The 12,949-nt window shown below is 38.5% G+C and overlaps 2 protein-coding genes across 2 annotated transcripts; one reads left to right on the forward strand and one right to left on the reverse strand.

Moving 5' to 3' along the window:
- Positions 1-554: 554 nt before the first annotated feature.
- LOC144477032 (uncharacterized) lies at positions 555-6,540 on the forward strand. The gene is made up of 5 exons (XM_078194443.1): positions 555-564; positions 3,312-3,526; positions 3,579-3,937; positions 4,522-5,007; positions 5,466-6,540. The coding sequence occupies exons 1-5, from the start codon at positions 559-561 to the stop codon at positions 6,461-6,463; spliced, it is 2,064 nt and encodes a 687-aa protein (XP_078050569.1). The 5' UTR covers positions 555-558; the 3' UTR covers positions 6,464-6,540.
- A 269-nt stretch (positions 6,541-6,809) lies between these two features.
- LOC144477108 (methionine aminopeptidase 1) lies at positions 6,810-9,293 on the reverse strand. The gene is made up of 6 exons (XM_078194573.1): positions 9,065-9,293; positions 8,650-8,701; positions 8,273-8,505; positions 7,884-8,106; positions 7,534-7,809; positions 6,810-7,462 (listed from the first exon to the last, which is right to left on the reverse strand). Exons 1-6 carry the CDS (start codon positions 9,173-9,175, stop codon positions 7,230-7,232), a joined length of 1,128 nt encoding a protein of 375 aa, XP_078050699.1. The 5' UTR covers positions 9,176-9,293; the 3' UTR covers positions 6,810-7,229.
- Positions 9,294-12,949: the final 3,656 nt, after the last annotated feature.

Below are 12,949 nucleotides of genomic sequence, written 5' to 3' on the forward strand. Positions count from 1 at the left end.
ATCTTCTAGATAGTTCGTTCATTTTTCTCTTATAAGGCGATGAAATATTATTTCATTACGGATATTATGAATTACTATGGTGGAATGTTTCCTTTCTCCCGTGCCGGAAGTTACAGCGTACGAGTATTAAAAGTACAAGGACGTGAAAATCTTACGGGAAAATATCGTTGCCCGGCGTGGCTCTGTCACGGCTGCGTGCTGGACAATGGTAAATTCGGAATTCCGTTAAATTTCATGGAACCGCTGACTTTTCCCGGTTACGTTTCGCATTTCGAGGCAGTCGTGATCCGTCAGAGTCAAGGTAGGAGGCAGCGTTTCGGCCTTCGATGATACGTTCGCCGGGTTGCGAGTATAAATGAAGGACAATGACCTAATTGCGTGCAGAACATGCAGTGCTTCCTCAACGTCCAATCATCGCGCGCGTGAACTTGTATTCGATTATTTGTGACCGAGACCAGATGTCCTGTATCATTATTTCATTATCAGTGCAAACATAAGGTGATCTATTCACGAAATTACAAATTTGTGCACTACAGCCGTTCGTCGGAGAGCAAGAAAATGAAGGTAAGCGACGTTCCACAGAATTATTATACTTCCCGTTCGAGACAAGATTTCATTCGAGTGTAACTGTTTTGTCGCGTCGCGTTAATTTCACGAAGTAAATGAAAATGTATCTTGCTAAACATAAACCGAAGACAAACATTTGTTTAAATTGTAAAACGTGCCTGTTTGAACGATTGGGAAAATTTAAGATTATCTTATTGTTAAATTATTTCAGAAATAATTTTCAGTAAACTATGTTATTGAAACTATGAAGCTGTTTTCATGAAATAGTATAAATGGATAAATGAATTATAATTTAAGTTCTCGTTCTAATTTTTGAAGTAATTATCGCAACAGTTTAGTGGGACCTCGAGTAGTTAATCGAACGTGTAAACTATAAAAACAGTTAGACAAGATTGCTAATTACGTCTTTAATACGTGCGTCTGTGTTTATTTAACGTTAACGCAGGTATTAACATACGTTGTCCACACTATAATCGTTTCTATTAGTGTATAAAACGAACGTTTCGCTCGCGAAGCAGTCTCATAATTTCGATGTTTCGTGATACAAGTTTATTGTCACGACTGAAAAATCATGTTAATAGACCCGTCCGTCCAATATAGAAACTTGTTCCGTTACGTGGCGAAAAAGGTATAGGCAGTCGATGTCTGGACGTTATCATTAACGGGGCGTAGAAGATATTTCTATGGATATTCGACAGGAAACGTTTTCCTTCTAAGAAGTGCAATTAACAACAAACGGTGCCATGATCAACTTAGTTGTCAATCATTTTCTGCCCCAGTAAGTCCTTTGAAGAATTACCATAATATGCGAGAACCATTCGAGCGAAAATTGCACGGCAGATAACAAATTAAAAGTTCACTTAGAAATCTTAATAATTAGTTTGAGAATGGCCATTATAGTCGCTTAATATTCCGAAGAATTTCTTTCTAAACACAGATCGGACAAAAGAAAGCCACGTTAAATGCCCCAACACGAAATCATTTGCAAAGTAGCGCTAAATGATGCGTCGATGACAAAATGGTTCGTAAATCTAACGCTAATATTCGATCTAATGGCGTTGCGATAAAGAAAGGCAAATTCAGCAGAGATTATTATCACGATAAAGGTAATCGACTTTGGGAAAGGACATTAGGGAAGCGTGAACGATTCGTAACGATCGCGATGCAACAGGTTGCGTTCACGATCGGCATTTCTAATTCGCACGAATTGGACGATCATTTTCTACGCTCAACTATTTTCTTTTCGACCTCGCGCTCCTCTCTGGCTTCTTACCCTCGCTTTTCCTATATCGATGTGGCACACCGTTCCACTTTGTTCGTTAAGAACACGCAGCACTTCTCTCTTCAGTTTCATTGCCTACGACAGCGTTTCTCAATCTACAGCACAATCGGCCAGCAGCGTCACAATGGAGACCGTTGCCACGGCCATTGTTGCGGTCATTCAAATCACCATTCATTCTAACACGCTACACGGCATGGTAGCGAATACGAAAATACGCCCAGCGAAACAATTTCCCTGCGAGCAGACGCTGCTATAATTAGCCGCGACGCTTCGCTTAATGAATAAATGAATTTCATCGAATTACCATTGCAATTGGCCGTTATGGAAGCGGTAGTTGACGGAGCTTAATTAATGGTGCAATGATTCGAATGAATGATATTTCATTTATATTTCATTCATAAGATTGAGATAGGAAATACAGTGATCAATCTCGTGAATTTCTAGAGGATTAAAGTAAATATATTTACCGTTAAAGTAACGTTGAATGAATGTTAAAGTACATGTATTTGAATAATTTATAAGCAGTGAGAAAGCTGCTTAATGATGAAAGCTTTGTTTAATGACTGAATGAATTTATTAAAATTACCATTGGCAATTGGTCGTTATTGAAGTAATATACTAGTTAAGTAGATCGATAATTAAATCTTAAAATAATGTATTAATTTTAATATAAACATTACTTCTATCAATTCATTTAACCTGAGAGAAATTAAAATAAACGTATGTTTTAATAGTTGATGATTGTTAGAGTATACTACGTGGAATTTAATATATTGGTATAATATGTTAGTTGGTTTCAAGAGTTACGTTTCACATAAGGAAATTGCGTGGGTATATTATTCTTACTGGCTACGACAATTTGAGGATCACTGGCCCACCACACGTCGTACATACTGACTTTACACCAAGAATAAAAGAAGGTGCACGTGTTGATATGTGAATACCGTAAGACTCGCGATAGGTCTGGATTTCCGGTTTCGTAGCGTCTGATTTTCCGATCGTTATGAATTCTTTGCATATTTCGCGGGCGCAGGTGCGAACCGGTTTCGAAACTCAGTTTCTTGAACATATAGTATATAATAAGCAGTAAATATATAGTCTGCAATAAGTATAGAATATATTATTTATATAACTAATATAGTATATAAATAAGTATAGAATACCAATTCTACGTCAACCTATTAAACATTAATACCAAAATTCGTATAATAAAAAATACTTGTACTTGTTGATCTTATTGTAAGCAATGTTATTAAATACACCGTTCTCAAAATGTTTACCAAGGAAACCGAGTTTATTAACAAGGTTCTATTAATAGAAATGTTAGGGCATTGAACGTGGGCGTACGAGGAGACCCACTGACCGTTACAGGCCGTAATAACTGGCGGTAATCCAACTCACAATTCCAGATTCCCACTAAAAATAGTAGACCGACCGACACGCTCTGTTAAACAAATTTCAGGCGACGAATTGGATATGCTGGCTGTTGGTCTTGTACGTCTGCCTTGTCGAAGCCAGGTACAAGATCAGAAGACCTCCGCTCCCTCCCCCGCCGCCGCCGAAACTGGTCTACAAGAAATCTTGGCCGATCGCCCATAGAATCTCGACCGGAAACACGATGTATATTAACGGAAACTTCCCGCCGAAGAGAATGCCGCAGAAACCCCTGAACTACAGGTGAATTTCTCGGACCTCGCCGAAAGAACTCGTTGGCCATCGGTCGTCATAGGGTGTTCAATTACAGGATACGTCGACCCCCGATGTTCAACGTCCCAGCCACCGTGTGGAAGAACCAAATGCCGATTCGGGTGCCGATGAACAATCACGTCGTTCTTCCACAGCGGCCGCCGGTTAAAGAGTTCCATACCGTGAACAAAATGCCGGAGTACAGTCCCGAATACAGGCCGGAGGCAGCGGTTCTACCACCAACTCATAGAGGTAGCGTAGACGACGACAAAGGACCGATTCATACCATCCCCGCGCCTAATCTCAGCATCATGGACAAGCCTTTCAGCGGAGAAATCGGCTCCCAGGAGACAATCCATCGACAACAGACCACTGACCCTGCATACAAAATCAATCCGCACGGTAAGCTTCGCGCTGCTATTCGGTGGGTGAATTGTTAAGGAATTGTTCTTCGGTCTCGTTAAAATGCACGGCCGGCAATTGTATAAATTATTGAGAAGCGCGACAAAAATTGATAGCATATACATTTATAACTAGTTTATGAGAACAGTGGACAGATGTCGTTTGAAACGGTAAGAAAATTAAAAGAATTGATTACTTTGATCTTATTGAAATTGTAAAAAGAATTTGTGGAAGCAATTTTTATTTTGTATTGAGATTGAAATATTTTATGAAGTATTAATGATTATGTACATTAAAAATGAGTCACAAATAATTCTCTGTACTTGTTGAGAAGCATAAAGAGTATTCATAACATGTACATTTAGAACAGAATCGTTTCCATCATATAATTAAGTAAAATAATTATATTAATTAACAGTAAATTCATATTTTAGACAAACTATGAACTTCTTTCGTATTTTTACATTACTTTCATATTTAACTGACGAATGATATTACTTGGTAAAAACGAACTGAGAAATTTTTCCACGGATGAACGAAATTAGTTAAGCGACAATACACAAATCGCGTCATTCTTTCCACAGGATCGTTGCTACCAAATTTCGACATCGCTACGATCAGCACAAGTTTAGCACCGCAGAAGCCAGTGACCAGTCCCACACCGACACATCACTACGAAGTGACCGAGAGTAACGATGTTAATCAGAAAGATTATCACACCGTTCTGCCAACATTCTTGCCGCAGGATTTCGCCACGGGTCTTTCGACCATAGTGAATCCCGATCTGCAAACGAACGACGTCTACCTGAATCAACCAGCGTCCAATATTGGGCTGATCGGTACTAACATGCAGCTGGGCCAGCCTAATCTACCGATGCAAACCAATCTGCACAGTTCTCTACACGTTGGCTTCCCGGAAACTGCTGGCCAAACGCCTTACATCATAAACCAACAGATACCTGATTTACACGTTGGCCATCCGGCGCCAGCCGGGCCTCCACTCTCGGCCACGCAGCTTTATGATCTTTTGAACAGCTTCCCGCAAAAAATGCCGGAACAGTATCCGCCAGGTAAGATGCAGATAAAATAAAATCAGCCACTACGTCGCTTCAGCTTTATCGAACATATTTTATTTGACCTTATCGAGCATTCACAGCAAATTGTACGAGCGTACAAATTAGTGTTCATTGCGCGCAGATATTCGTGGGAACTTTCAACAAATTATTCAGATAGTATCAAGATAGCACTAATAGAGGGCACGACGTTCCCTCGTCCACATAATTTCCACATAAAACGTTCATTGTAGAAGACCCCAATTAGAAGTCGAAGAACGGCGGCACACTTGGAATCCAATAGGACGCGTTACAAATTAATAAAAAACGATCGTCTTGCCTCTGTCAGATCCCAAGATGAGAACATCCGATCAACGTCGGACCGTGCGAAATAAATTTTTATCGATATAGAGCATCGATTCGTATTAACGATGTCAGCAAAAACAACGAGATGAATCGAAGCACTTTGATTCCAGGTCAACAGCCGCAACTTCAACAGCACATACTTCAACAGCAACTCGGTCAGATCTTCCAACCTACCGGAGTAACAGGTTTCTCGCAGCCCCAGATGCAATCATTCAATTACGACGAGCAAGATAACAAGGAGCAACAGCAACAGCAGGTTTTGTTCAACCAGGACTATATCGCCGGACGAGTAAATACGAATTATAACGTGGGATCGGAAACTGTCGCGGAGGAGCAGGAGGAGAATAATCTGCAAGAAACCGAGGATCTCTCTTACGTCGCTGACACCTCGGAGCAAGTGGAGAACAACATAGAGTACGACGAGGCGAACGACCAAAGTCCGCAAGCAACCTATTTCAACAAAGCGGTGCACGATGATGGTATATCTAGCCAGTTTTATACGACGCTGCCGAATCGCGAGGCGGCTGAGAAATTGGCAGCTCTGGCAGCAGCTGGGAACGTTAACAGCCAACTAATAGGTAAACTACAGCAGCAGCAGCAACAACAACAGCAGCAACAACAACAACAACAACAGCAGCAGCAGATACAGCAGCAACATCATCAACATCAACAGCAGCAACAACAGCAACAAGAAAATATGCAGAACGAAGACGCTATTCCCCCTAATCACAAGTTGGAAGATTACGATACAAATGAACAGATCAATGAGAATTATGATCATAAGTCTGATCAAGACCGGATGAGAAATCGGCAGAAGCAAAGACTGCAGGAGCAGCAGTACGAGGAACGACAGGAATACGATAGGCAGCAGCAACGTCAAAGGCAGAGTAGCATGTACAGTAATAAACGGCCTCTGAGAATTATGGTTCCTGATGAGAATGAGTACAGTAACGGCGAGGCGCAGAACGACGACACTCAAGAGAATGCGGATGCTGACTACGAGTACGAGAATGAGGAGGATACCGCGAATTCGCCGGCGAACGGTAGAACGTCTGAGAAATCTAAGTCCGAATTTGGATCGCGTTTGAACCCGAAGGCTGCGTCTTAGGTCGTTGTTTTCACAGTACTCTGTATATATCGTGAATATTTATTTATAACAATCGCCTCTTATTAACCGGTTAGCTTCAGTTCAGGGGTTTTATGTGATTTACTCGACGACGAGTAGGTTAACGCTGAAAGGGGAAGTTGCGTGGAGTTCCTGCGAGGTATGTCGACGAAACTTGTTGGAGAAAAATGGTACATTAGCGCAAGATGTTAGGGACAACTTTCGTCGACATATGCACTGGAAACAGCCTTCTTAGGGGACGTAGTAATTTATTTGAGATTATTTATTTCGCACCGTTGTACTCGCACCTGGTTGTAAGAAAGATGGACAGAAGTTGGTCTTTTTTTTGATTTACAGAATCGATTTGTTTTATTTCAATCATTGCGCATCACCAATTTGTGTTACACTTATATATGTACATATATGTATCAATGAGGTAATTCTATATGGTACAGGAGCCATTTCGGGTACAAACAAAAACATCTAACGAGATTCTAGTTTTCAAGAAACATTTTTTACCTTATTCATCCTATCTCTTTTATAAAACTAGCCAATGGGACAGCTACTTCGTAAAAAATATCTTACAGAACACGAATTTCGATTGTTCAACGTCGCGCTATATCATTACCTTCGCGTTAAGTCCTGGTGAATCTTGAAAAACGAGATCTCGCTTGAACAGAAACAAGGGTATTTAAGCAGTATAATGCTTATATATCCACGAAATTTAAAATGATGTTATAACCCGACGATAATACGTAAGGAAATATTATTAAGGTCGGTCCATAAACCACGGTTTGCCGTCGTTTGTTAACCGTTTTGTGAGAATGTCACAGCCAGTTTCCGTGACTAACAACGTATGTTCGAACTGAGCTGACCACTGCCCATCCGCGGTGACCGCTGTCCACTTGTCCGGCCACGTTTCGTCTCTCCATGTGCCGTGAGATATCATCGGCTCTATAGTGAAGCAATGCCCTGGTTTCATCACGCCGACAGCTTTGTTTTCTGAAAGCAATCGGGAGGAATTGTTTTGAACGGATTCCTGTTGCGCAACAAATAAATGTCGAGATACTTACTGGCATAGTGAGGTACACTCGGGGCAGTGTGAAACAAGCGATGGATCCCGTGACCGCAATAGCTGCGTACTACGCTGCAACCATGGGCTTGTGCATACTTTTGAACTACATTGCCAATTTCTCTGTACTTTTCACCCGGTCGAACAATGGCGATAGCTTTTGCCAAGCACTCATGAGTAATTTCCACTAATTTCTTTACCTCTGGCTTCACGTTACCGACTAAGAACGTCTCGTTCAAATCGCCGTGGAAACCGTTGTGATATACGGTGACATCAACTATGAGAGGAGAGAGTTATGAGATTACTTAGATTAAATTGAAAATATATTTATGTAGGCAAGGTATGTGTTACCATTGCAAATGTCTCCATCTTGAAGCGGTCTTGTATCAGGAATACCATGGCAAATTACTTCGTTCACAGAAGTACAACAACTAGCTGGGAACTGATAATAATTCAGTGGAGACGGATAGCAGTCTCGTTCGATACAAGCTTCGTAAACAGCTCTATCGATCTCGGCAGTTGTAACACCCACGTCGCAGGTACGTGCTGCTTCATCCAATACTTCACGTCCAAGCTATGAGAGTAATTCTGATTTATCCTTCCCTTCTTTGTTAAAAAGAAAATAAAAATACACTCAAAAAGAAAGAAATTTGCATGTGAAGCGACTTGTTGTAGTTAGCAGAACTAGTTCAAAATCGTTGGGAAAAGGACAGAAACATTATAGTAATAGTTAGTTATACCTTGCAAGCCACTCGCATACCCTCGATTTCTTCATCGTCAAGAACTTTTATCTGACTGGAGTCTCTGACTGCCTGTTCGCTTACAGGAATACCGGTAGTAGCATAATCTGGACGTTTAATATGTGCAGGAACATCTCGACGAGGTTCCCTTTTATAAGGTCGCAGTTGCCCAGTATAATGATAATAAGGCCATGGATTGTAATCATTAGATGACGCATCTGCACCTGTTCCTTCTATAGAAAGAACATAATTTTTGCTTAACTTTATATCTTTCAATTTATCGTGCAAGTATTTCAAATAAAATATACGCTTATTTTTTTACATATAGTTTTCATATTTGTAGACATGTATTATATAAGTAAGATTGTTAAACTTACTTGCTATTTTATGGATAACTTTGTGTGTTTTCCAACTGCGTTTGAAACAATCCTGGAACATAGCAGCAAGGTCGAGCATAATTAATGTTTAAGACAAAAATCTATTAGAAATTGGAAAAAGAGAAACGAGACAGGTGTATAAATTCATTTTAATTTAGCGGCATATAATATTTATTCAACTATTTAATGCGTTATCTGCACGTGCCTCAATGCGTAGAATATTGAATCTTAGAGATTATCGTATATAACGATCATTGAAGTTATTAAGTAAACATAGCCGGTCTATTAAAATTCAAAATGTCGTCGACTATTGTCATGTGATGTGAGCCAAGAAAGTGTCGGGCATATTTGGAAAGTATCTATAGTCGCCAGATTCTTCTCATGACTTAACCTATAAAATTATAGTGTCTCATACCTGGGTGCAGAAATATGAGCCTTGTATACCCATTTTCACGCATGTTGGACAACGGAGGCTGGCAACAGTATTACAGCCGGGTGTTTCGCACATACCGTATGCAAGTGCCATTTTTGACGAATTCTTCTTAAAAACTTCTATAACGTGACTCGTCGAACGAGGCACGACCAGGAAGAAGTAATTTGAGACGATCCTGTGCTGTTTTACCGATTGATTTGGCCGTTAGTACATCATGGCGACATTTTCTAATGCCACCGGTGTGGTACAAAATGAACCTACAACTTTCTAGAATCTGACTTATCGATGCAAACGAAGACCATAACTAGACAAAAGTGCACTCTATACGCGAAAAGCGGGTAGTTTATATTAGTGAACGAATGTTTGAAAAATCATTCAGTGTAAAATGTATGTTACATTTGGAGTTATTGGTGTAACATATTTTCGATTAAACATTGCATAAAGTGGTGTTATAGTGAATGGACTACAAAGAAAATTGAAGATCGTTTTTTAATCACCATGCAACACCGGATGTGCTGTTCAAAACGACTAAGGGTAAGAAACTTTTTATCAATTTCTCGTAGGTTATTATGCTTTTATTAATATATAATTTTATATTGTTTTATTAATAATTTATTCCTAGCTAAACTTACGTTTTACAAGCGATATCCGTTTCATTAGTGTAACACAGTGCTAGTTTTCCATTGTTTTATAATCAAGAGATACTTCAAATGTTACAATATTCGAATATAACATTCTCGATGATTTTTACCTGTTTCTATGTTAAAAATTTGGCACATTTTTTAAAACAAAGAGAACGGTATCTATTAAATATTTATAACTTGAACTAACTCAATTAGTAGATGAATTATGCGGATTAATCGAACGGTTTATTAATGGAAGTGCATACGAGTAATTAACCTAATACCATTGCCTCATAATTTAATATTTACCTAATCGCTATATTCATCGACTCCATTTATATAATATCGTTCTGTTAATACGACTTTAACACTATAATTAATATCTGTTCAGGCAATTGACTTGTGCAAATATAGAGCAGACAAAAAATCATTCAAGGTTATACGGTATAATTATTTTTCTTCTTTTTATATATCTAATATATTTAACGTACAGTTATAAACAAATTAGATAATATAAAGTAATAAAATGTTAATTACAATCACATAACAGTATGCAACATATGCGATTAATTTCTTCGTCATGTTTCCATAGCCAATAGGAGATTATTATCAATTTATTATATTAAACGAATCGAAAGTCGTTTTCTTCACTTGAGCTTTTAAAAGAAATGAAGGAAAATCAAATTATCAATGTTAATAATTTATATAAATGAACAGTATGGTATTCAATGAACAATGCTTACCAATTATGTTCATCTAGCATAGGAAAACAATTGTTTCGTGACAAACGTTAAGGATGAAAATAGTGGACAAATATCTCCATTGTTCATCTTTCACAATAAAATAACGATTTCGTCGAAAACTTGAACTGAAGCAAGTTTCTCTGCAGAAAAGTACATGTCGACACCGCGGAAATATTAAAGTTTTCGTTAAAACTTGTTTTCGTACAGTTTACGAGCGTGTATCGTGCCAAATGGAACACAAGCGTTCTTTGTGTCCAATTTCGCATTTACAAGCGATTAAAGTTGTACAATGGTATTTATCGTTCGCTCGACGCGCGACGATCGCCGTGACGAGCAATAAGTTAGATCAATGAATAGGACTTGTGTGTGCAACGTGCTCGATTTCTTTATCCTTTTTGCCTACGGAGCCCGTGGTGTAGTGGTTCTGCGAAGTCAGGCGAAATACGTTCGCCGTCGGAATTTCGACGGAAAAAGATTGCCGCTCCTTTTTCTTTCTTTTTTTCGGTGCTTCTTTTTTGTTTTTGTTTTTCTATCGATCACTGTTTGCGGCATAAAGGCATAAAGAGGGTCCAGTATTCGCGAAAGGATGCGCAAAAACGGGCATTTCAATGTCGAACGTACAGAACAGAACCGAGAATTGCTCGAGAAATATTCGCATAAAAAGTGTTCTCGCTCACGGTCGTTGGACAAGTTACATATTGCGAGCTCGTAAAATTTTTTCGGCAACCGCAAGGCCCTTTTTCACATAAAGATGCGGGGAGATCTCGCAGCTGGTCCGAGCCCTTGAGAGGTGAATGATTGAAAGCACTGTTCCATCAGTTCGTGCGTTATTTTATTACGACATTGTTTAACTTCTACATTATGATGTTCCAACAAGGAAAATTGAAATAGATATTCCGTGTCAGACTGTGTTAACAATGTGCACAGAAATAAAATTTAAATGATAGAAAATGAGAGTAGCCAAATGAAATAAAATATGCGTAATTAAATAGTATGATTATTCCGTTTGTAGACACTGTAAAATAATTTCTGACAATTGGAAACAAATTGATCACACTGTCTTAGGAAAGATTTTATTCATGCGTGATAGTTCAATTTTATATCTCGTACAATTTAGTATAGAATTGATACAATACTTGCAACTACCATGGCACAATGGCCGTAATAAATTATATAATCACTATTTGTAAAGTTCATAAAATAGTTCTGATAATTTTGAAACAAATTTGTATTTTAGATTTGAAATTAAAATTATTACATGTCGACAAGTCTTGTTTGCTTTAATCGTGGATCTTTGCTTAACTATAGCACGTCACTGTATATTCCTCTAATTTCTTTACGTTTGCACGTGTCTTTGATTTAAATAGCAAAATATGAATTGTCGTCCTGAAAATAATACAATAAGGATTATAATCAAACAAAATTCGAAATTTCGAAGTCATTAATTATAATAAACTCAAGTTTTCAGCACAGTATTTCACAACGATACTTTACCAAAAATTGTGAACTAAAATTTGCACTTGAGTATAAATGGTTAAAACATTTTTTAAAAATAGAATCATATATAATTTATTGCATCAGTAGACGCGTCATAATATTGTTTACAGAACAATATTAACCTATTTATATTAAAAAATTATTAGTCTAAAAGACCCGTCCCATGTAGAAAGAAAGCTGTTAAAAGTACAAATATTGTAAACCCCAATGTGCTGAATTTTATTTTTACAGCATACAATAAATTCTATAAAATTTAAACACTGTAATTCAAAAAACATCTTGCGAACTTCTAAATAAAATAGCTCCAACAGCAAAGGGTTAACTAGTTCAACGTAAACATTTGACACAGTTCAATATTTGTTTACGTGGAAGAAAAGAAAGGTATTTACGCGTATGAATGATTGCGTGGGACTAAACTTTGTTCGAGAAAGTTTAATTCGTTGATAAGTCGAAAGTAATCGGACAAAATTTCGATTACGACGTTTACGTTCGCAGCCGTAATAACGAGTGCGACGTCGTAGCACGTGTAACGATATAATTAAATCTGAAACGCGAGCAATAGGAAGGAGTCGGCAAGTTATTTCTTTATCCTGAGATTGAAAGGACCGTCATTCACGGTGTTCATTTCACCTGAGCACATCGTTGCGCAGCTTCATGTTCCATTACCAGAAAATATTCAACCGGAATGATCGATCTGAATATCCTCTCGTTACTTCGCGAAGCTGCCGGTGGTAATATCGACGGGTATATGTATACTTCCGCGTGGATGGTAAGATACTCTGCCCAGCCACGTCTGTGCTCCCCGCCCCTGCCACGGGGAAAAACTCTCCTACAATATACCGAATGATCAAACAGAACTTTTGCTTTTCCTTTGCGTTTTTCAATTAATCGGCGAACTCCCAGAGAACGGAACAGTTCATCGTTTTCGGCGATCCGTTCGTACGGCTTTTCGTAAAAGAACGATCCGAAAATTGATTAATTTCACCGAAATATATTTAACTTGA

This window comes from Augochlora pura, chromosome 11 (assembly GCF_028453695.1).
Source record: "Augochlora pura isolate Apur16 chromosome 11, APUR_v2.2.1, whole genome shotgun sequence".
NCBI lineage: Eukaryota > Metazoa > Arthropoda > Insecta > Hymenoptera > Halictidae > Augochlora > Augochlora pura.